This window comes from Sylvia atricapilla, chromosome 19, assembly GCF_009819655.1.
Source record: "Sylvia atricapilla isolate bSylAtr1 chromosome 19, bSylAtr1.pri, whole genome shotgun sequence".
In the NCBI taxonomy this organism is placed as follows: domain Eukaryota; kingdom Metazoa; phylum Chordata; class Aves; order Passeriformes; family Sylviidae; genus Sylvia; species Sylvia atricapilla.
The window spans coordinates 8,075,036-8,099,497 of NC_089158.1; the positions used below are offsets into that span (position 1 = coordinate 8,075,036).

Below are 24,462 nucleotides of genomic sequence, written 5' to 3' on the forward strand. Positions count from 1 at the left end.
CAGAGCATCCGTGGAAGTGAGAGCATCTGAGATGGGAGGTGAGGTTTGGGTTAAAAAATGCTGGCAGTTGTTTCTCCAGGTTTGGAGCTGGTCAGGCCTGGTGGCTGTCAGTGGGAAGCAGGTTGATCCATGTGGATTGGGGAATCCTGAGCCACTGGGAAAAGTTGGGAGCTGGTACCTACCATAGGAGAGGGAGCCATGGTCAGGTCAGGTGGGAGTTTCAGACATGCCTGACTTCCCCAGCCCCTCAAAAAACTCCTGGCCATAACTCATAGGGTGATGTACTCCTAAGGCGAGAAAGAAATAGTAACTTATCTATTCCTGCTTGAGTTTAATATCCATAATCTGCCATTAATCAAACCAGGGCTGTAAGATCCTTACCGAGGCCTAATCAGTGCATAATGGATTATCTACAGGAACTAATAAAAGGTAATTATCTATGCTTTGCAAGTCCCAATTACTGTACTTATATGATCAATTAATTCTTGTAACAGTTTCCCAGGTGCAATCTGTGTGACAGTGTCAGAGGCTCAGTGCCTGCCTGGCTGCAGGGATGCCAGCAGGGATGCAGGGAGCAGCAGGGGTGCTGGCTGGCATGGCTGGAAGCTGAAGGAGAAGAGATTTAGAGGAGATATTGGAAGGAATTCTTTATGCAAGATTGGCACAGGGTGCCCAGAGAAACTGTCTGCTCCATCTCTGGCAGTGTCCAAGGCCAGGCTGGAGCTTGGAGCTTGGAGCACCTTGGGATGGTGGAAGGTGTTCTCTGCCCATGGAGAAGGTGGGACTGGATGAACTTTAAGTTCCCTCCCAACCCAAAGCAGATCCTGTGACGTGGAGGGCAGCAGACGCTGGTGGCAGGGATGTCACCCTGCCAGCACAGCCACATCCCGGTTCCTGCCCTGGGAAAAGCTCCGTGCAGGGAGCTGAGGCACAGCAGGGGCTGCCCTTGGTGGACTTTTTATCCAAGCAGGGTGGTCCTGCCCCAGGCAAAGCCCCTGTGGCCTGGGCTGGTCCCTCCCTGGAGCAGGAGCCGAGCGCGGGTTCAGCGGCCGCTCGTCCCCGTCGGTCACCACACGGCCCTGGGGACATTGCCCCGAGCTCAGCATCACCTCGGGGACCCCCAGTGCTCCCTTCCCATGCCCCCAGCACAGCCAGAGAGGCAGCTGGCTCCACTCATCCCCTGTGCTCGGGTCCCTCTCTGCCCTGCAGAGTCATCGGAGGGTCTTAGAGGAGGAGGAAATATTCCAGCAATGTCTGGGCAGCGTTAGGGACGGCTTAAAATTACAGTGAATTTGAGACACTTCAGTGTGTCCACTCGGGGCCCAGCATTGTTGTGGGTAATTTGAAGCAGATCGAGGCAAATGGCAGAGCTGAGGGTTCTTGCAGGATGCGGGGCGGAGGAGGAGAGGTGCTGGGGAATGAAGGGAAACACCATTCCTGCCGTGCTGGGTGGAGCCCCGGAGCCAAATCCTCCCAGGCTGACCCTGGCCACCTCCTCACAGCCCTGCAGCCCTGGGTTATGGCTCAGCCTCTGCTTCTTCCTTCTCTTTGCGGGGATCTTTGTAATGTTCTGGAGCTCAGCAATCCATTGTCACCTTCAGGTGTCCTGCAGGGTCAGGATATGTTTTGGGCTCACTCGGATTTGGGGTCCTGGAGGCAGGTGCTGCCCCTGAGGTGGCCTTGCTGGGTCATGGGGATGTGTCACCCCATCCCTGTCCAATCCCCATCCTATTGAACCAAAGCCTTATGGGCAGCCTGGGCCTGAGGGTGTTTGGGAAGGTGTTGGACGGGTTTAATGAAGTTCTCTCAAGATCCGTTCCAAATCTTTCTGTTCGGTTTGATTTCAGCCTTTGCAAAATTTCACTGCAAAGCAGGAACAAGAAATTGTTTCAGTGCAAAACTTGAGGTTGTTTTTTTTTTTTTTTAAAACCAGCTGTCGACATGGGATCTTTTGAGAATTTCCATTGTTATTTCCCCCAAACACGAAATTAATTCATCTGTCCCTAAGTCCTTTTTCTGGGAACAATCTGGTTTCATTGACATTTTTGGTTAACACGGAATAAAACTAAACTCACAAAAAGAAAAAAAAAAAAAAAAGGAAAAAACAACCCCCTGAAGCATTTCTACTTAAAAAAAGAGACTCCCCTCCCAGCTCTCCCAGTGCCCAGGATACAACCACTGCTTTGTTCCCAGCATGGGTGATACTCCCAGCTTGCTCCAAGCTGTTCTGCTGGAGGAGGCTGGGGGAAGAGATGTTTCCTCCTCTGCTCTCCAGGAGCTCTGGGACACCAATGTTTTGGGAGAGGATGTCTCCATCTTGGTGTGAGTTGGGGGTTTTGGGCATTCTGGAGCTTTGCTGAGTTGTGGGATGGGGAGGTGGATGCAGGGCAGGTGAGGTTTTGTGTCTCCATCACCTCGAGGAACCCACTGGGCACCGAAATACCAGAGCTGAGGAGAGAGACCAGCTCCCAGGGCAGCCCCCTCCTCTCCCCTTGGCTGCAGGACTGTGCCCAGCTCCGTGCTGGAGTTCTGCACTGATCCTTCCCTTCTGCTGGCTCCTGGCTCTGTCCACTGCTTCCCTTGGTTTGGTTTTCCAAGCCTTGGCTACGTGTCCAGCCCTGCCCAGTGGGGAGGGAACACTCCCCATGCTGCTGGAGATGCTCCCACACACAGCCCTCAGCCCCAGCCTCTTTCCACAGCTGCTTTTCTCTCATTTTCTTCCTTTTCTTTCATTCCTCTTTTATTTTTCTGCCCTTTCCCCAAGCAAGCCACCACAGGCTCCTCCAGACATTCCCCTGCAAACTATTCTCCCACTCCCATTGCCCCATCCCAACCCTTCTGCTCCTGCTTTCTTGTCTTGGCTGGGTTCTCTGGGCTGTAGGGACCAAGTCTGGGCACGCCAAATCCCACCCAGTCCCATTTCATACCTTTGATTCCAGCTCTCCAGCCTCCCCTGTGCAGACCTGGCTCCTTGGCCATGGATGTGCCCACGTGGTGCTGGGAGTGGGGTGGGTTTGGAGCTCAGCACCCACCCTCTGGCCGGTTTACACCTTTCTGGGACAGCTCATCTTGCCCTGAATTCCAAACTGAGCTGGACAGAGTCGGGCAGGTGATGCTGGCCAGGGGGTTCATGCTCCTGTCGCAGGTGCTGGGCTCATCCCTGGGTTCCTGAGAGCAGGAGAGCAGGGATGCCGTGCCCAAACCCGGGGCTGAAGACCCCCCAAATCCCCTGCTGGGTAGCTGCTCACAGTCGTGTGCATGGATTTCGTACTTCAGGTTGCTCTAATCACAGGTCTCGTTGGATAAAACCCCCACAGCTCCCTGTGACAGGATTGGTGGATTCAGGGAAAAGCTGCTGGCAGATGTGGAGTGGCACCAGTGTAGATCACGCTGGGAAATGCCACCCTGGGTGACAGGGAGTCACTGCTGAGGAGCTGCTGGGCACTGGGAAAGGCCAACGACTGTTTGTCAGGATTTGGAGGCGTGTGGCTTGGCAAAGCCTGGCTTAGCAAGGCCCGATGCAGATAGCCACGTGTGTCCCAGACCAAACGTGTGTTTGTTTGCTCGCTTTGTTTTAATTTCAAACTGAACCCTCTTCCCTGCGGTTAGATCCTCCCAGCTGAGCAAGTTTTAGCACAGGGAAGTTGCTGGAGGAAGGGAAGGATGCTGGATGAGGCGTGAAGTGAGAGCAACCGCTGTCACCACAAACACTTCCCAACCTCTGGGAACAAAACCATGGGGTTTTTGCTCCATCCTCTCCATTCGTCCCCTTTTCCAGTGCATTATTTCCGAAGCCAACATTGCTGCTTTTATTATCCCTGCTCATTGTTTAAATAGCACCGGAGGTGTACACAGCAAAGGGCCTTTCTCACAGGGGAAATTGTGCTAATTTAGGTGATTGTGGTTGAAATAATTAAGGCTGAGAGGGGCAGGGAGCACCACAGAGTGGTGTCAGAGCAGAGGGGTGACCTGGAGCGAGGTCCTTGTGCCATCATTCACCTGGGAATAGGAATTCTGAGCTTTAGGAATGTGGATGATGGGAGAGGCATCGTCTCCCTCAGACACAGCTCTTGTGCCAAGGGCTTCCAAAAGGAGAGGGGAAAAACAATCCCAGACTTGTGGCACCCGGTAATGCACTGACCCAATTGTGCACTGCTGTGTGAGGGGAGAGAAATTCCTTCCTGACCCTTGGGCTCATCAGCCCATGCCCTGAAGCATGAGATTTGATTTTCTTTATCTGGCTTTCCGTAATTGCAGATGTCGTGGCCGGTGCTCCCCGTATCCCACCCGTCGGAAGCAGCATCTGCTGCCTTTAACTCAATGGACCTTCTCCTCTGGGAGTTCCATCCCGAGGCTTGGCTGGGAAGTGCCTGGTTCCATCAGCCTTCCCAGCGCTGGGGGGTTTTCCCAGGCTGGTGGCTCAGCTGGGAAGGGCAGGTGTCCCCAGAGCCACGGATAAAGTGCTGAACATTTGGGATTTCTGTGGGTGCCCTGCCAGAGCCATCCCGAAAGAGTTAAAAGGCTCTCTCCCTTTCCAGCCGGGGAAGTGGAATTAGTCACAGCCCTCAGGAGAAGTGCTGGCCAGGTTATAAAAATGACATACGAGCAGAAATCAATAATGAAGTTAGTGTTTTCTGGGAATGCTGGGCACGAACGGAAAAATACATCAGCATGGGTGGCTGTGCTGGGATGGCTGCCCCGTGCCTTGTATTGTCCCTTTTCTCCTCCCATCAGCTTTGAGTTTCCCTGGCACCATCCACAGTGGGGTGGTTCTGCACACCAGCACCTCCCTGGGATTTTTGGCTCCTCTTGGAGCAGAGGCTGTGATTCCAGCTCCCTCTGGGTGCTCCTTCAGCGCGAGGCGGCTCCGGGATGTCGGGAATTGGGGATTCCAAACGGTGCCCCCCTGGGGAAGCTGAGTTTGTGCTTAATCTTCAGGACACAGGGGGGCATTCCCCAGCAGAGAGGGAGCATTGGAGGCCACGTTTCCTTTTCCAAAGGGACTTGGGCATGTCTGGAAAGGAAACGGCCGCCTAATTAGATGGCTTGAAAATCTTTACCACCGCTCGTTACAAACCATTCATCATCCCCTATTGAAGGAACCACACTGCCAAAATGACATTATAATGATTATTATTATTTATAGCGTAGGTATGAATGAGCTTAATCCCTTCCTAGTTCAGAAATGACCCAACACCCCAGTGCTGCTTCTTGGCCCTGGTGTCACCTGAGTTCTGTGCAGACATAAACCTCGTTTGGGATTTCTTGAGAGTTCACAGCAGTGCTTTAAGGTGGGCAGCTTTAAAATGTGTAAGAAAGGGGAAAAAAAGTGGCCCAGGGGTGTAAATAAGAGGTGGGAGTGAGAGAGGTGATTCCTGGCAGAGGTCAGTGCAGGGAGGGAGTGGGGAATGGGGGGGGGGGGGGGGGGGGGGGGGGGGGGGGGGGGGGGGGGGTGACCACTGAGCTGCTCCAGGGAGCAGGAGTGTCCTGCACAGCATTCCAGGATTGGGGCTTTCCCAGGGTATTTCTCTAATTAATAATAAACTCTTTAATCAGCCCTGCGTTCTGGTTGAGCTGGCTGGGTGTCCCTCCCTCCTTTGGGATGTGGTTTCTCTGGGAGGCAGTGCTGGTGCCTGGAGCTCTGTCACAGCCGTGAAGAGCCTCAGGGATGGGTGGCAAAATGCAGATCTTGATCCAGTGTGGTTCTTCCCTGCCTGGGGTGGCCTGGGTGACACCCAGACCTTGAGGAGCTGTTGGAGAGCAAGGAAGTTGATGGAGGCTGGGGGGATGGATTGCCTGGGAAGAGCTCTGGTTCCTCCAAGGAAATCAGTGATCTGGGATACTCACACTGCTCGTTTCAAGGCGTTGTCTCCATAACCACTTTCCAGTTGGAATATTGTGGGCCAGTTGGACAAAGTGGGCTCAAAGCAGAAGCTCCCACTCCAAACACCCAAGAATTCCTCAAACGTAAAAAAAATCCCAGAGCAAACCATTCCCACCCCCTCGCTGCCTGCATGGAGTGAGGCAACATTGGGCTAGGGAAGGATTTCCAGCCCCTCTTTGCATCAGCTGGGCAGGGAAAAGGTGGGCAGTGTCCAGCTGGATTGAGATGGGCCCTCAGGAAACCCATGGCTGGCAATCCTCCTCCTCCCACAGGGAGCTGCCAGCACCTGCCCGAGGCACAATTCCATGTGCTATGGCACTGCCAGGCTCTTCCACAACCACGGTCCATCGGAGCCGCGCCGGTGCAAGGCAACTCCCTGCCTTGGGTGCCTGCCAGCGCCGAGAGCTCTGCCCAGTGCTGTGGGCACTGCTCCAGCGCCCAGGGCTAATGAGGTGGCTCCCAATCGCTGTTAATCTTGCCAGGGAGCGCTGCCGGGGTGTATCCGAGTCCCTGGCTGCTGCGGACACGCCGCGGTGCGCTCGGCTGCCGCGCTCTCGCCCCGGAGCTGCCGCGCCGAAATGTTTTGCAACAGAAAACCCCAAACCACATGAAAGCAGCCGAGTTTCGTGTTTCATTGTAAGCCCGAATTCAGGTTTGCCAGGAGTCTCGGCAGTTTGACGAACCTTTCCCACGAACCTGCAGTGAGAGCTGTCGTTGGGCCCGGTTTGGTGCAAACCCAGGCGCGGCTCGGGCCGCCTTGAGGTTTTGTGCAAATGTGAAATCCGAAGGGTTTGAGAGGAAGGAAGGAGGGAACCCAAACGCACGTCAGGGCAGTGCTTGCAGGGAGCCCTGCTCACATCTGGGGCCAAGCTGTCATTCCTTGGGGACCCAGGACCGTGGCACCCATATTCCCTGCACCGAGGGATGTTCTTGGGGATGCTTTGAACCAGCTTGGCAGCATCACCCCCAAACCAGCTGCTAGGATTTGATAAATGCTGGTGCTCTGGGCATCTTGGCTCTGAGAAGTGACCCGAGGACCTTTGTGGCAGCTTATCCCGGTGTCTGCCACCTCTGGGGCTGCTTTGGAGTAGCTGCGGGTTTGCTTTAGGAAAAACCCAGTGAAAGCCAGCGGTGTGCAAAGATGCTCCAAAAAAACAAATGATGAGGCTCCCTCTGCACCACGCCTGCACACACCCAGCCCTTCCTCTGGGTTCTGGTGTGTTATTGGATCCACCCGCGGATTCGCTTTTTCGGCAGCGCCGGCTTTCCTTTCTCCGCAATTTCCTGAAATAACGTTAGGGAAATGTGAAAATCTTGAACTTTTGAACCTCCCCGGAGGATGGCAGGAGGAGGGGACGCCCGCCTCCTCCCTGACGTTTATTTTGGCTACAGGGCCTGGGTATGGGGAGGAGGGGGCTCTGCAGGCCGCAGAGGAGCCGGAGCAGCGCTGCCCCTTATTAATTAATGACTTTCTCATCGGTGGGTCACGGAGGCGAGGAAGGCAGAGGAAGTTTTTCTTTTGCTGGCAGATGACGGGGAGACGGGGAGTGCCTGGGCTGGGTGGTGAGGGTAGGGGGGTGACACTCGGGGTGATGGATGGGGCCGCGGGATTTTCGCCGGGCTCTGGACACGGGCAGAGAGGAGCAGAGAAGGGAAGGGGGATAGGCTGTGCCTGGGAAGTAACTTTCCCTCTGATGAACTTCAGAGGAGTATAAATCACTGCCAGGCTGCAGCTGCGGAGCATGTGACGCTGGCAAATTAATGGGCCTCGGAAAAAGCGGCCCATCACATTCCCTCAGGCCTCTTAAAGGCACCGCGGCCTTTCAGGGCTGGGAATGGGGAATGGGGGGTCAGGGCTGGGCCTGGGGGAGCCTCAGGGTCCTCCCCGAGTGAGCTGGGTGTGCCCCATGGACATGACTCCAGCATGAGGTTCCTCTGATGTCTCCCTGGCTCACAGCTCCACCATGGAGCACTCAATCCATGGTGGAACTCAATCCATGGTGGAACTCAACCATGGTGGAACTTAATCCCTGGTGCACTCAATCCATGGTGGAACTCAATCCATGGAGCACTCAATCCCATGGGGCACTCAGTCCATGGAGCACTCAATCCATGGTGGAACTCAATCCATGGAGCACTCAATCCATGGAGCACTCAGTCCATGGAGCACTTAATCCATGGTGCACTCAATCCATGGAGCACTCAATCCATGGAGCACTCAATCCATGGTGGACCTCAATCCATGGAGCACTCAATCCCATGGAGCACTCAATCCATGGAGCACTCAATCCACGGAGCACTCAATCCATGGTGGAACTCAATCCATGGAGCACTCAATCCATGGTGGACCTCAATCCATGGAGCACTCAATCCATGGAGCACTCAATCCCTGGTGGGCTCCTGCCTCTGCTGCCTGTGGACAAACAGGGCCGAGGTGCTCCTGGACTGGTGTTTTTGGTACCTGGCAGGGCTTGGTGTAGTGGGGCCTCTGCTCTGCTCTCACCCACTCAAGTTTTGTGCACCAGAGTAGTGGATGGAGACAGATCCAGGGCACCCAAAACCTCATGGCTGGAGTGTTGAATTTTGCATCAGAGATGGTTGAGCCCCTGCTGGGGGCAGCAGGATGCTGTGGCAGGGCACCTTGAAGCATCTTTGTCCACAGTGTCACCAAGAGGCCACCACATGCAAGGGCTGGGCATCCCCAGCCATCCTGTGCAAACCTTGCAGGGAAGTGCTGGAAACTCTCCAGCTCATCCAGGGTCTCCTGGGCCACCAGGAGAGCCCATCACACCACCTTGCTCCTCTTCCTCGCTCTTTAAAGCAGTGCTGCAAGAGGGGGAGAACCCAGTGCTGCAACTCCTGCCCAGCGCTGCTGGAATGCAGGAGCAGGGAGGAGCTGAGCCACCAGCCCAACAGTTAAAAATTACTAAATACTTCCCTAATATAATTAGGTTTCCATGCAAGCAATTGCCTTAATTGCCAGAGGGATGTGGGGCGGTGCAGGGGGAGCCAGGCTGGGCTGGTTTCAGTCGGTGTCTCATGTTCTTGCTCCGGCTGGAATGAGGGATTTGTGGGGGAAAGACATTCCCAGGGATGCCCCAGCAAGGATTTGGCTGGGCCAAAATAAGTAAAAGTGCTTTGTGAACACGGTGGGGCTGGAAGCAAGTGGTGATGAGCAAGACCAGTGTCACCCTCCTTGGCTTGGTTTGCTGGAAGATGAGCTCAGATTCTACCGGGGCATGCTGCAGTTTAAATTCCTGTTTATTTTCTAAGTGCTGTTGGAGGCAGGGAAAGTTAGGCAGGCAAAAAAACCCAAAAAAACAACAATCAAACCAGAGCCCACTCTGTGATTTACGTGGTAAAGGAGATAAGTGGGGATTTAAGGAGAAGGGAATATATAATTGAGACGAACGTGTAACATGAGCACGGATCCAAACACAGAGATTGTAATCAGAAGTGTGAGGAGAAGCTGGGGTTTATTAATGAAACGTCTCATCCATTTGTCAGCTGGAGAGGAGCAGCCTTTCCCAGCAGCTGGAGGTGGAGGGGGGAGGATGTGGGGATTCTCTCGGCGTTCCCGGCGCAGGGATCGAGGCTGCCATCTTCCTGCCCCGCTGGATGGTGCTCAGCCTGCAAGCCCAGGCAGGATTAGAGGGAAAAAGGAAGTCTGTGGGTTCTGAGGAGCTGGATGTTGTTGTTTTCCTGGCTGGAATCTGCCCTAGAACTCAGGAGATGCTTGGCAGGGATGAGAAGCACCCAAGGACGGGCTTGTTGGAGCCTTCTTCAAAGTCCTCATCTTCCTCATCCCTGATCCAGTGCCTGGCTGCCCTGCAGTGCCCCTCCCCTGACTGCTGCAATGCCCAGGCACACCTGGGAAGTGCTGCTGCCCCCCATCCCACGGCCCTGCTGGCCCCCAGAGCGTGGGCACACCCCTCAGTGCTGGCCCAGGGGCTGCAGCCTGGTGCAGACACATCTCACCCAGCTTTGGAGGAGCACTGGGAGCTGTGGGGAGACCATGGAGCACCCAGCTCCGGGGTCCCTAGTGTCACATTGCCAGGAGCTGTGTGCCTGGAGATTCACGTGCTTTGCCCTTGCTGTGGTGTGGGGGTTCTTGCTCCGTGCTGTGAGGTCTGTGCCTGTTGTTGGGGTGACACCAGGAGAGGTGACACCAAGCCTGGTGCAGCCACTCTTATTTCATGCCCCACTCAGTCCTGTTATCCATGCTGCAGTCTCCCTATTCCCTGCCCCACTCAGTCCTGTTATCCCTGCTGCAGTCACCCTATTCCCTGCCCCACTCAATCCCTTTTCTCCCCACTGCAGTCACCCTATTCCCTGCCCCACTCAGTCCCTTTTCTCCCCACTGCAGTCTCCCTATTCCCCTGCCCCACTCAGTCCCTTTCTCCCCACTGCAGTCTCCCTATTCCCTGCCCCACTCAGTCCTGTTTATCCCTGCTGCAGTCACCCTATTCCCTGCCCCCACTCAATCCCTTTTCTCCCTGCCCAGCATTGCCTTTGGATCTCTCCATCGCTTGGGGTCGGACGGTGCCCAAGGGGTTAACCCGGGGCTGTGCTCGGCTCTGGCAGGGGAACGCTGCTGCCTGCACACGAAGGGAACATTTTTGTGAGGGGTCCTTCCCCTTCCCAGGCCCTGGCAGTTATCTGTGGGGCTGCCAGAGCTCCTGGAACGCCGAGCCCCGCCGGACATTGACCCGTCCGTGCCGAGCTCAATTAGCTGAGGCTATCTGATTGGACTTGGCGCAAGCCTAATTAGCTTTGGACTCCAACCAGAAACTTAAACCCAAAGGCAGCTCGCAGGCAGCCCATCCTTTGCTGCTGCCTGCCTGAGGGAGGGAAAAGCTTTCCCAAGCCTCCTGTCTGGCCTGGGAAAGGGAACGACCCACCCAAGCCTGCCTGCCCATCCCTCCGGCCACACAGCTGGAGCTGCGGGGGCTCAAACCTCCCCTCCTGCCCAAACCTGTCACTGGTCCCCAGCAGGTCACAGAAAACCAAAGGCAGCTTCTCCTCTTGGGAAAAAGTGCATGGCGTCTTGTTTCCAGAGGGAACTCGCTTTTTTGGAAGGGATCTGACTCTGCCTTCGCTGTCTTGTCACACACCTTTCTGTGTAGCACCTGGTTCTCAGGCTCCTTCTTCCTCCTGGACCTGCAGCTGAGGGTCACAGAGTGGGTGGTTTGTGCCTGGGGAGCTGGTTCACTCCAGAGGCTTCTCCAGTCACCGGTGGAGGTGTGGAGGAGGAGCTGAGGTGGGAAGGGATGGCTGTTTCAGGACCCAAGGCACCTTTCCCCATCAGGGTTTCCAGCTCTGTGACCATTAAAGCACAAAAATGCTGCTGGGAAGGGACTTTCAGGGATCTGATGATCAACTTTCCCATCAGGCATGGCTCTGAGAGGTGGGCATTTCTCCAAGGAGACTTGGGAAAACACCATTCCCAAGGGCTGCCCTTGCCCAGTTCCCAGCAGTGAAACTCTCTGGAGGATTGGTTCATCCCACTTGGATGCTCACGAGATGTCTCCTGACCAGATGACACCTCTGTGCCCATGCCAGGCTTGCTGGGTCTCAGCTGAGGAGTGAAAAGTCCACGTGGCCTTGCCATCCTCCAGCATCCCCTAAGGAAAACCACCACAGCTGGCTTTTGGAAAAACCAGTCAGCAGCCTTGGTTTTGCTGGTCGGTGTCTTTGCAGCTTTGGTGTCTTGTGCTGCCAGCTGCACACCGGTGGTGAGCACCAGCCCAGGCCCTGCTGGTTCAATTAAAGCCCATTATGCCAAGGGAATGACTGTAATTATCTCAAATCTGGATTAACGTGCACGCACAGCGCCGTAATACAATCCGCCTGCCCGCTGCTTTGTGGGCTGTTGTTCCTGGGAGGAAGGGATCCACAATTCATGGCTGTCTTCTTCCTCCTCCTCCTCTCACCTCCTGCTGCTGGCTCAGGCCCGGGCACGGAGCTTGGCCCATCCTGTCGGATCTCTAAAAGCTGTGTGGGCTGGTGGGTGCCCTCCATGCTGAGCTCAGGTGGGAGCAGGAGGCGATGGGGAGGTGCTGTCCCTCCTGCCAGTCCCCAAAATCAGCAGAGCCACGGTGGATGCAGCACATCCTGCAGCTCCAGGACACTTTTAACAAATGAGCGACACGTTTTAGCCCATGGATCTCAAAGCCAGTGGCTGGGGGAGCTGTGGGCTGCTCTGCTCTTCGCCTTTAGGATTTGGCTCATCCCAGATCTGCCAGAGGGAGAGTATCGGAAGCTGAGGGTTGGGAGTTTCTGTTTCCCAGAGAACTCAGCATCCTTTTGGCTGCTTCTTGCCCTGCCTGCTGTGCAGAGGGATATTCCAGGGCTCAAGGAGCAGGTTCCACAGGAGTGGGGAGCTTGGCTCCAGGTCTGAGCCCCATCCACTCCCCACATCCCTTCTCACTGGACCCCGGCGTGGGGATGTCCCCAAGTGCTGGGGACAGTTGGGACGAACTGGAGCAGTGTCTAATGTGGGTGGGCCCAGCCCATGCCACGTGTGTGTCTCTTTGCTGGGATGTCCTGGGGGATCTCCAGCATGAGTGGAAGCGTCTCCTCTTTCTACTGGAATGAGCCTAAAGCTTCCCAGCTCCCCGCTGGATCCTGCTTGGATTTCCATAGCTCAGAGCCCAGCACCCCCTCAAGGGCAATTAGATCACTTCCAATTTGCCCGTAAGCCCATAAAACTGCAATTGAATGTAATTAAAAGGCCATAATGAGCTCCAGCAACCTGCGAGACCACTGTGCTTTAGCTCTCACCGTGCTCTTTTCGGGGGCTGGGGTGGAGCCCAAGGTGGGTGGCTGCAGGGAGGATGAGGAGCTCCAGGCAGAGCCCCCTGGGCAGGATGGACAGGCTTTGGGGACTGCCTGGGTGCCACCACCACCACGTCCCCACGCTGGAGGTGCCCGTTAGGGAAGAATCCCCTCTGTTTTTTGTGGAGCTGAGGAGCATCTCCTCCTCCTCCTCTGGCATCATTTCCTGCTGGTTTGGCTCCACTGGTGCAGTTTGGAAGCTGGAAAGGGGCCAGCAGGTCCAGTCACCTCTTGGCATGGCCAGGCTGTGTTTGGGGAAGGTTGGTGGCAAGGGACAGTTGCAGCATTGGTGGCTGAGTCTCCCTTGGCAGTGGGGACCCCTAAACCTCCGTTTTAGGCTGAGGACACCCAAAAAGTCGAAGCAGGGTTTCCCTGGGAAATCCCAACTCAGCCAGATTTGGGGCAGAGGACTGGCTTGGGGACATCAGTCCCTTATCCCAACACCCCAAAAACTCCGGGAGGGGACAGCCCTGCTCTGAGCTACTTCTGCAGAGGGCTCTGAAGAGCTGCCACGTCGAGCCCTTCATCAGCCTCCCCTGGCAGCAGCACCACAGTGCCCCTATTATGGGCTGGCCTGCAGCGGGTTCCCAGCCAGTAAATTAGGGGCAGTGACTGCAGAACAGAGAGCATTGTGAGAGCGGGGCCAGCGCCGGCCCTTGAGGGATGAAATAGGAGCCTGTAATTTCTCAGCGCTGTTGTGACATCTTTGCACAAGCGTGTGATTGAGTCACATTTGCTTTATCAGCAGAATCCTTGTTTGCCTGGGTGCACCCTCCTCCTCCTCCCCCTCCACCCAGCGCTGCCAGGGTGGGGGAGAGCTGCCTGCTGCCCTCCCCCTGGGCTCTCCTGCTCTGCTCACACTTCCCAGATGGCCCGCTCCTCACCCTGCCTGCTTCTCCCTCCTCTGCCTGCCCCTGTGCGCCTGGGCCACCGCTGGGAGTCCTCTGTGGGATGGGGAGATGGTGTGGGATGGGGAGATGGTTTGGGATGGGGAGATGGTTTGGGATGGGGAGGCAGTTTGGGATGGGGAGATGGTTTGGGATGGGGAGATGGTGTGGGATGGGGAGATGGTTTGGGATGAGGAGATGGTTTGGGATGGGGTGATGGTTTGGGATGGGGAGATGGTTTGGGATGGGGTGATGGTTTGGGATGGGGAGATGGTGTGGGATGGGGAGATGGTTTGGGATGGGGAGGCAGTTTGGGATGGGGAGATGGTTTGGGATGGGGAGGCAGTTTGGGATGGGGAGGCAGTTTGGGATGGGGAGGTAGTTTGGGATGGGGCTCCATGCAGGGCAGGAAGCCAGGGGTGCAGGAGGAAGAAGCATTTCCTCCAGTGACAGTACAGCTCGTGGGGACAGCAGCTTCTGGAAAATTCCCCTTTTCAGTCCTTCCCCCCCTCAGAGGTGGGGTAGCCCCTGCAGGCTTCCAGCTCTGCCACTGCTCCAGGAGCAGGGTGTGATTTTTACACGTTCCTGAGAGGGTGGGATGGGGTTTTTTAAGTGGAAAAAAAAATCCTAAATAAGCCCCTGTGCTGATGCTGAGCACACTTGGTCAGCCGTGACATGGGGTCAGCTTTAAAGCAGCAGGAGCAGCGATCCCATTTTTGGTGGGAATCCTGTGCTGGGGCATCTCCAGACCCCCTGGGCACACAGGGTCCTGCAGGTGATGGGGTGAGTTAGAGGTGAGTGTCCCTGTGGTGCTTTGAGCTGGATTGCCAAAAAGTGGGATTTTCTCCAGAGGAGGAAATAAAACAGGACAGAGAGGAAGAGGAAGAGGAAGAGCAGGTGTTGGAGCTGCAGGGACAGAGGTGACCCAGCTGTGGGACGGGGATGCTGCCACAAGGTTTGGGGTGGGTCCCACTTTGGGGAGCCCCCATGGCTGAGCAGTGAGATGCTTTTGCACTTCCCCTTCTCCTTGTGGGAAGAGAGCAGAGGTTTCCTGAGTGGCAAGCAGGAATTCTGGCTGGGGAGGGAGAGGCTGGCGTGCAGAGTGCCGTGGAAAAGCTGCTGGTGGCTGCCGTAATCTCACTCCAGAGCCCATCGAGCTGCCAGGTGAAACGCTGGCAGGAGGCAGCACCAATCCCTGGCAGCACGCAGAGGGATGCTGTGGAATTCCTCCAGCCCAGGGAAACCCCAAACCTGCTGCACTGAAACCCCAAAAAGCAGCTCTGGGTTCAGCAGAGGTGCTGAGCAGGGCTGCGGGAAGGTTTCGGGGAGAGCGCGGAGCCAGAGGTGAGAAGCTCTGTGGCTTTGAGGTTTTAGTTTGATCAAAGTGAAACCTGGGAGGAGGAACCCACCCTGTGCAGATTGCAGCTGAAACCGAGTTTCTCACTGCCCTCGAGCAGCTTGGGCCACCACAGCATCACCTGGGGAGGATTCTGAGTGTGGCTGTAAGAACTCTCCCAATCTCAGGGCAGATTCCCGAAGAGAAACTGCACGTGGTGGTTTTGAAATGCCTGCAGAAAGAGAGATTTCTGTCTGCTGCCCCGTGTGCAGGGTTTGGGGGGGTCTCAGAGAGATGTTCTTAGGTTTGTCTTTCTACTCAAGTCCAGAGATATAAAAAGAAAAAGCAATTCCAGTTACTTTTTGGTGAAATCAGAACTCAACACCCTTGGCCATGCTGCATTCCCACGGTCCTACATCCCTTCGCCTGTGGCTGTGGAAAAGATACTCAGGAGGGATTTATGAGTGAAACACTGCATGATTTATGGATGAAAAGCTGCATCTTGTGCCACCCTGGGGTGCCCATTCCCAGGGATTCCCCGTGTGCTGGGAACCCAGGAGGCTTGAGAGGATCAGTCGCCTGTCCTCACTGGGAAAAGTGCTTTAAATGCAGCTTAATTTGCCACTTGGCTGCTTGTTTCTTGGATGCAGAGATGAGTTTTTGGGGTAACAGCCAGGCTCAGGTCCCCCCCTGAGTGTGCCCAGGCACTGCTGGCCCATGGCAGCAGCCCCCCTTGGAAAGGGGAGAGGCAGCTCTTGCTCCATCCTCCTCAGTTCTCAGCTGTGCTGCCCTAAACTGAGAGCAAAACTTACTCAAGATTGTAGGCCAGGGGCTATTTAAATTCATCCCCGGGTTTGTGATCAGGACAAAAGTGAGGACCTGACCTCTTGTGGTCACAGCATTACCATGGCAATTTTCACGTGAAAACCGCCGTCCTGCCGGGCTCCTGCTGTTCTCCTGCTGTTTGCCACTCATCCCCTGGCCTGCTGTGAGGAAGGGGACAGAAAAGGAAAAGGGAAACCTCCATCATTTGATGTCCCTTGCCTGGAAAGCACGTGAGATTCCCGAGCTGCTTTTGAGGAATGAAAGCGAAAGGACGCGGATTTTTTTTATTTTTACATTTTTGGTGTGGGGTCAGCCGAGAAGGAACATGGGGGGCTGCCTTTATCTCATCCACGTGCATTTGGGGGTGAGGATTTGGAAGCTGGGCACCCCTCAAAGGGATGCTGGAGAGCAGAGGAGGACGAGGAGGAGGGTGTTGGCAGAAGCCTGGTCCGTGCTGCTGGCACCCCAACACCACGGGCTGACTTAAGGAAGGGAGTGGCAACCCAAATTTAGAACTTCCTGCTGTTTAATACCCAGAGTTGATTTGCTTTCTGATTAAGGAGGAGAAGGTGCTGAGGGAAAAAAAAAAAAAAAAAAAAAAGAAAAGCAGAAGCAGAAGCAGGGGGGTGAGTTGTGAGTGACTTCCCAGATCTCAGCTGGTGTCAGGGACAGGCTCCAGGGCTGGTCCTACAGTGACAACTCCTTGAGCCCTGGGGTGCTGCAAACCCCTCTGGTCCCAGTGGGTTGGCTGTGGGCTGTATCCCAGGTGAGCAGCTCTCCTCAGCTGCAGAAAAACACGGTGCAGAGAGTCCATTTGTGCCTTGAAATACATTTATTTTTTTAAACTTCTCTCTGAGATCGAGTGCTGAGCCACCAAGCTGCTGAGTAAACTCCCAGGATATGCCAGAAAAGGTTTTCCAGCAGAGCTAGGTCACTGTAGTTTTACTGGCAAAGCCTCTTAGGCATAAATGAAGATTATTCTGGTGAAAGCTTATGCTGGTACACTTTATTCTGGTACAAATCAGCTATCCTGGGGGGAAAAAAAAAAAAAGTGCCTCTGCACGTTGGAATTGTTTCTGCTCTGGGACATTTTGTGGTCTAGAAATGTTAAAATCACAGCCCTTGGTGATAGTGCTGCGTCAGCAAAAGCTGCTTCAGCTGCTGCAGACGTGCCCTGGCCAGGCAGGAGTGACACTGGGTGACAAAATGACACAGGGAAGGGTGGCCAGGGCTGGTGGCATTCCGGGTGTTCCTGGAGGGTCTGCCCTGCCCATCTGGGGTGTTGGCTGGTCCAAGCTGGAACTTTGTGCTGAATGGGATGGAAAAGAGCAGTGGAGCTGCCCGCAGGTGTTGGGTACAAATGTTTTATGAAGTTGTTTTTTTTTTTTTCCCTTATTGAAAATGATTGATCATGTTCTTGCTGTAATTATTATCATGACTGTGATAATGCCAGGAGAGTGCTGTCTGAGGGGAGGGGGATCCAGCAGTCGAGATGCTGCCCTGGATTTTGGAGCTGCCAGGAGCTGTTCCCAGCTGTGGCTCCAGTTTTGCCGTGTGACTTTGGTGAAGGTGACATCAGTCCGTGCCCTTCTTGTGCCATCAGTGTCTGGTTTTGGGGCTGCTAAAACCCTCGGTGAGGTGGGAATCCATCCCAAAGAGATCTTGGAAAGGCAGGGATCTGCTGAGGGAAAGGGGTGAGCACCAGAAAACACAAAACTGGGGCTGGGGCTGGTGTCCAGGGGATGGTTCCTGGCTGGGAGCACTCCCAGGGCATGGATCATGTGGCTCTGCCCTAAATGTCATATTCCTTGGGAAAAAAAAAAAAAAATAAATCCCCCATCCAAACTCAGCAGGCTCGTAGTTTGGAGGAAGAAAAAGAGCTTCACTGCGAATTCTTCAGCTGCTGACGAGCTCTGGTTTCTGATCTCCCAACTGCCATGGGGCATCTTCGGGGATAGACAGAGGTCGTTGTGCTGAAACAAAGGACACACACAGAAAATAGCTGCACTTGATGGGTGTGACAGAGGGGAAATGCTTTCAGAACTTTTTTTTTCCCGTTTTTTTTTTTTTTTTTATTAATTTAGAAACAGGCACAGAGTTTATTTTGGTCAAGAGATAGTCACACAGAGCAGCTTTAAATGGCAGAACTCCTCGAGGAGAAGGAACAGTCTCACACTGCTTGAGCTGAAAATGCCTTTGGGGAAATGCCTCCTCTGTTTGCTGCAGTCCAAGTGGTGCCCATCAGTTTGGGAATTTATTTCCTCAATCTAGGTTTTTTCTCTGTTTTATATTTATCTTTTTTTGGTAGCATTCTTTTTGCAGTCAAGGTCCTTTAGGGTGCTTGTGATGGGGAAAAGGGCACACTCCTCATATCCTCACTCCTGATGCTCATCTCTCCACCTCAAGTTATATTTTCCCCAAACTCCAATTCCCCCCTGGGCTGAGTTGCTTCGAGTGGACTCTTGATTTTGCTGAGTTTAAAAGCCCATATTTGCTCGCTGGATGTAAATGTTTGCCATTGCTGCTGCTCTCTCAGCAGGGTTTTGGAGCAGGGAGTGTTTGGATGAGGAGTGGAAACCTCCCAGTGTCCAAGAAGTTGCTTGGAACTTTTGAGTCCTGATGCTCTGCAAGAAACTCCTGGTCTGGTTTGGATTTCCCAGTGTGTGGCCGAGGGGTTTGGGTGTAAACACACCCAAATGTGGCTGTGCCTGCCCACATCTCCCTGTTCCCTGTCCTGTCCTGTCCTGTCCTGTCCTGTCCTGTCCTGTCCTGTCCTGTCCTGTCCTCTCCTCTCCTCTCCTCTCCTCTCCTCTCCTCTCCTCTCCTCTCCTCTCCTCTCCTCTCCTCTCCTCTCCTCTCCTCTCCTCTCCTCTCCTCTCCTCTCCTCTCCTCTCCTCTCCTCTCCTCTCCTCTCCTCTCCTCTCCTCTCCTCTCCTCTCCTCTCCTCTCCTCTCCTCTCCTCTCCTCTCTGTTTGGTTTTTACCTGCCAGCTCCATGCTGGGTGCTGAAATCACATTTTTATGACTGATGTGGGAACAGGGTGGCCGAGGGGAGCTGATGTGGTGATGTGGGATGTGCAGGGAGCTCCTGAGGCACCCAGGATTTGGGGATTTGGGGATTTTGGGAGAGGTGCTGGCCCCACACGTGCTTTGCTCTGTGATGTGCTCGAGTAAGCTCGGGCTGGTGGCCAGTGACCCTCCTGTGACCTCTCTGCCTTAAATATTCCAGATCTTTTCAAGGGAAGGACTGTGCCCTGCTGCCTTCCCTCTGCACAGCTCAGGGGCCTGTTTTCCCCGGATTTTTTCTGTTTTCTGCTGCACCCTTGGAAGGTGTCCCTCCATCCCCCCATGTCTGTGGGGTCCTGCTCCAGAAGGAGCTCCAGGGTGGCACTGGGGGCCCTGCTGCTCTCCCAGCCCTTTAAAGACACCCAAACCACAGAGCTGGGAAGTGCTGCCCTAAACCCCAGCCCTGGAATCCTGCAGGAATTTCCTGGGGTTCCTGTTGTGCCTCCCTCACGTCACTCAGCCTCGGGGGTGACGTGGTGGCCAGCGCTGGGTTTGTGTCAACATCCTGGGGCCAGGCCAGCCCAGGGACAGGAGTGCTCCTCCCTGCGGGGACAGGGCTGTCCTCGGGGTCACACGGGGGACACTGGGGACAGCAGTGAGGTGCTGGAGGCAGCAGTAGGACTCTGGGAGGAGCATTGGGATTTTGGGGTCAGTGATAGGATTCTGGGGGCAGTGATAGGATTCTGGGGGCAGCAGTGGGATTCTGGGATCAGCAGTGGGATTTTGAAGGCATAAATGGGACTCTGGATGCAGTGATGGGACTCAGGAGGTGGCAAAGGGATTCTGGAGGCAGCGGTGGGATTCTGGATGCATAAATGAGACTCTGGATGCATTGATGGGACTCTGGGGGCAGTGATGGGGTTCTGGGTGCAGTAATGGGGTTCTGGGTGCAATAATGGGGTTCTGGGTGCAGTAATGGGGTTCTGGGTGCAGCAGTGGAGTTCTGGAGGCAGCAGTGGGATTCTGGAAGCAGCAGTGGGATGCTGATCCCACATCTTTGCCAGAGCAGCATCGCTGCCTTGCTGAACCTCCTCTTCCTCCTGCTGGGGTTTCCCCACTGGGATCAGGGATCTCCAGGAAAGGCTGCTGGGGCTGGGCTGCTGTGGGTTCAGTTTCCCACTGTGTGACACCCACGGGCTCCTTGCCCCAAAATCCCTGATCCTGACGGATGCAGGCGCCTGAAGACAGAATTCCCCAGACTTTAGTTCACTTGGGGGTCTGCAGCCAAAGGCACGAACACCCAAGTGGCCGTGATGGTGTGTCTCTGGATCCCTGGTGTGATCTGGGGGGTCCCTGGGTGGGTTTTTGGGGGAGCCCTGCCCGTGCTGTCCCCCCTCTGTCCCCTCTGCCTTCCTCCCTCCCTGGGGCCAGAGCCAGCCCCTTCCTCGCTGGGGATTGTTTTGCAAGCAGCGTGACAGGATGAGGAGGAAATGTGCCAGGAATGGCTCCATGTCTCCTCTTGGGAGAGCTGGAGTCTATTTATAAGCCCCCCCTTCCCGCCCCCCTGCTCTGCTCCCCCGGGACAGGCAGACACAGCCCATCCTGCTGCCTGCAGAGCTCCCAGCAGGAGTATTCCACACTCACGGAGCCTTTCAGGCTGGAAAACACCTCCAAAATCCTCCAATCCCGCGTCTGAGCACGCAGCATTCCCTGCGGATGGACGCACACACCTCACACGAGTGATGCACAGACCGAGCCACCTCCACAGTGTGTTCAGGGCGCTGCTCTCCCCGTTCCCCACGCCCGGTGATAAATCCCAATTACCCTGAAGCAGGAGGGAATCAGCTGGAGCAGCCCCTGGCAGAGCTCAGAGCAGTGTCAGGGAGCTGGAGCAGGGCACTGATGCCTGCCTCGAGGTGGAAATGTTCTCAACGAGGTGGAAATGCTCTCAAGTGCCTTAACACCTGCACAGACAGTGCAGAATAAGCGGTTTGGAAGGATGGAGCTGCAGCTCAGAGGGCTGTGCCCCACATGGGTGACTCAACTCCCTTTCCCTTCTCCTCCTTGTCTTGCAGATTTCTCCAACCAGGTGAATTCCACGTCCCTGAACTCGCCCACGAGCCGGGGGCCCATGGCCACGCCGTCCTTGCACCCGTCCATCGGGCCGGGCATCGGCTCCTCGCTGGGCTCCCCGGGCCAGCTGCACTCGCCCATCAGCACCCTGAGCTCGCCCATCAATGGCATGGGCCCCCCCTTCTCCGTCATCAGCTCCCCCATGGGCCCACACTCGATGTCTGTCCCCTCCACGCCCAGCCTGGGGTTCGGCACCAGCAGCCCGCAGGTAAGGGGACGGTGCTGAGGAGGTCACTGCTGCCACCTCTCCGGGGTTCCTCAGCCACACAGGCGCCGGGGGCAGGCAGAAAAGCAGAAGCACAAGGAGGAAACTGAGCCGGAGGCATCCTGCTCCTTTGGGGGGCTGTGAGAGAGCAGCACAGCTGGAACACGGCTGTCCACCAGGTTTGGGGTGGAAGGGGAGTAGTGACCACACCTGGGTCACCTGGCGGCTGGTGTAGCTGTGGCAGGAGCCAGAGCTGCCCTAGGACTGGCTGGGATTCTTCTCCTTCCTGGAAGCAGCACATCCCCTCCAGGGCAAGCTTGATGTCCCCATAGAACCATGGAGATGTTTCGGTTGGAAAAACCCTCTAAGATCATCCAAGTCCACCTCAAAGCCGTGTCCCCAAGTGCCACACCCACACACACCTTTAACACTTCCACGGGTGGTGATTCCACCACTTCCCATGGGCAGCCTGACGACCCTTTCAACCCAGAAATGATCCCAAAGAGCCAATCCCAACCTCTGCTGGCACAGCTCGAGGCCGTTTCCCCTTTTCCTGCCACTTGTACAAACCCAGGGGTCCTCTGCCCGCTGCCCCTTTCTCCTCACAGGGCAAGGAGTGGCCTTCAGTGGCTGAAGATTATGTAAAATCTCCCAGCAGGGCGAGATAAGCTCTTTTTAAAAATAGCCAGATCGGGGTGCTGGCCAGCCCCTGCCACCTGTTGCTGGCTGCTTGCACAGGATATGTTTAGTAAAAGGGCAGATTAAGGAATTGGCCACCACCTGCCACTCGCTGCAAGTTTAGTTATTCCAGGCCCTCTCTGGGACTCAAGCACCTGCCAGCACCTTTATTTTTAAATATTGGCCTGATTTATTCCCAGAGAGAACAGGGGCTGTTTTACTATGTGAGGCTGTGCTGACTGCTGTCCCTGGGGATCCAGCATCCCTGTGCTGCTCAGAGGAATAAGATTGGCCTCTGGATGAGCTTTTCCCATGCAGCATTCAGCCCATGACCCCCTCGGATGTGCAGGGAGCTGCACCCCACTTCCCAGGGCAGGAGAGCAGCAGGGGACACGTCCCCTCCCACCCCAGGGGAAGGGGAACTGAAAGTGCTCCTGGGAACGGGCAGCACGAGCGAAATCAGCAGCCCCAGCGCCAGAATGGTGGGGAAGGAGTGGGAAGGGGATGTGAGGCAACCCTGGGAGGAGCCACAGGCCGGGGAGATGGCGGGGAAGGGGCGAGGGTGAGGTGCAGGTTGGGAGCAGCGGGCGGGGGAAGCGAAACGAAGCGGAGCTCCAGGGCAGAAGGGGAAGTGAGAGTGTGGTGGGATGGTGCTGGGAGCGAGCTGGCTCCAGCCCTGGTGGCTCCAGCCCTGATGGCTCCAGCCCTGGTGACTCCAACCCTTGGGTCCAGCCCTGATGGCTCCAGCCCTGGTGACTCCAGGCCTGGTTACTCCATCCGTGGTGGCTCCTGCCCTGATGGTCCCAGCTCTTGGTGGCTCCAACCCTGGTGGCTGGAGCCCCATGGGTCCAGCCCTGGTGAATCCAGCCCTTTTGGCTCCAGCTCTTGGTGGCTCTAGTCCTGATGGCTCCAGCCCTGGTGGCTCTAGCCCTTTTGGCTCCAGCTGTTGGTGGCTCCAGCTGTTGGTGGCTCCAACCCTTGGTAGCTCCAGCCCTTGGCTCCAGCCCTTGGCTCCAGCCCTCAGAGCGCCCATCCTTTGTTCAGGGACTTGTCTTAAGTGTTTTTCCTCGAGGTGACACTTCAGAAGGCTTCAGCCTAATGGCTCCTGCCATCTGTTCCCTGTCTGGCCTCATTAGGTCCCTGTCCCTGTCCCTGCAGCGGGGAGAGGCGCCTACCTGGGCAGTAGAGTGCAGGGAGGGGAGGAGGAGGAGGAAGGAGGAGGAAGATGAGGAGGAGAGGAGAGGGCAGCACAGCCCCCCTGCCCGGCCGGCAGAGCGCCAGAGTAAATGAGGCGTGTGGCCCCCGTGGCCGGGCAGGGCTGGCACTGATGGAAGGTGGTTTGCATCAGATGGCAGATGCCACTTGCCATCAGGCCACGCCTCGTCGCCTCTGGAGAGGCAGCGGAGCAGAAGGGCACGCCGTGTCGAGGTCCCCGGGGCGGGTCCCCTCTGCCCCAGCTCTGCTGGCGTGGGAAGGAGCTGCCAGGCTCCCCAAAAACCGGGGGGCTCACCCCACCCATGCCAGGGGAGAACCCTGCAGCCCTTGGTGGCAGTGCTGGAGGATGCTCCCAGAGTTCTCCATGCAGCACTGGGAGGTCCCCAGGGTCCTGCAGGGTTTGCAGACACAGCCCCAAATTCAGGGCGTGTGGCAGGGCTCCTGCAGTGCCCGTGGGAGGGGGATGCTGGAGCTGAGCTGGCCCAGGGATGAGGGGAGCTGGCAGCGCTGAGCAGGATCCCAGCCACACTGCGGGGCTGGACCCAGCAGCTCCGCGATTTAACACGTTCCTTCAACCCTCTTACCTAAAAAATGATGGGAGAACGGGGGAAAAAGCGCAGGATTTTCAGCAGGAGCTGCGAGGGGAGGACTTTTCCACGCAGTTTGTGTGGAGCAGCAGCCCCAGGCGTGGCTGGCAGCAGCTCGGGATGCCCGGGGGCGAGCGGGGAGAGATCAGACGTGGGATTAGGCTTTTCCAGAGCCGCTGTCTGCCTTTGCACAATGCTCTTTGTAAGGGTGCCCGGGGGAATGGGGAAGGGCTGGGATGTTTTTTGGGATGGGAGGAGGAGGAGGAATAAAGCTCTGCTTGCCAGAAGGGCCAGGATTCAGTGCAGTGAGTGGAGAGGGAAGGGAAGGAGCCAGAGGTGTCACTGGGGAAGCAGAGCCCTGGTGGCTGGGCTCAGTGCTGAGCTGGAGCCGCGCTGGCCCGGAGCAGAAGTGCTGTGCCAAGGTCAGGGGCTGCTGTCCCCTGCTCTGTCCCCTCCCTGCACGTGCTGCCGGGGCAGGCAGGCGCCAGGGCGCTGTGGGAACCCCGGGGTGGCTGTGCTCAGCTTTGGGGCCCGTGCTGGGAGAGGAACCAGCGAGTTTCCCCTCCCCAGGCCGGGGCTGACTCAGCTCTGAGCAGCTGATCCTCCGGGCTGAGGAGGTTGGTGGCACCCCAACCCTCCTGAGCGGGTCTTGCTCTGCCCATCATCCCCCCCAGTGTTCGCAGGGGGCTGCTGGAAGTGGTGCTGAAGGGCTTCATCTTCATCCCACGGCCAGGGAGGCCAGCGTGACACGAGCCATGGCCACCAGCTGCACCTGGGAACTGGCTCCACTGCCCACAGAGCGCTCTGGCAGGAATTCCTGGGCAGGTCACCCTGACTTGGCAACCTCTGCTGCCAGGGGAGCACAGAAAT

The 24,462-nt window shown here is 56.2% G+C and overlaps 1 protein-coding gene across 1 annotated transcript in view; it reads left to right on the top strand.

The window, feature by feature from the left end:
* RXRA (retinoid X receptor alpha) overlaps window positions 1–24,462 on the top strand; it is a 97,022-nt gene that overhangs the window by 44,677 nt on the left and 27,883 nt on the right. Inside the window, exon 2 of the mRNA XM_066332865.1 lies at window positions 20,850–21,115. Within this exon, the coding sequence (XP_066188962.1) occupies window positions 20,850–21,115 (266 nt within the window). The remainder of the gene's footprint in view (window positions 1–20,849; window positions 21,116–24,462) is intronic.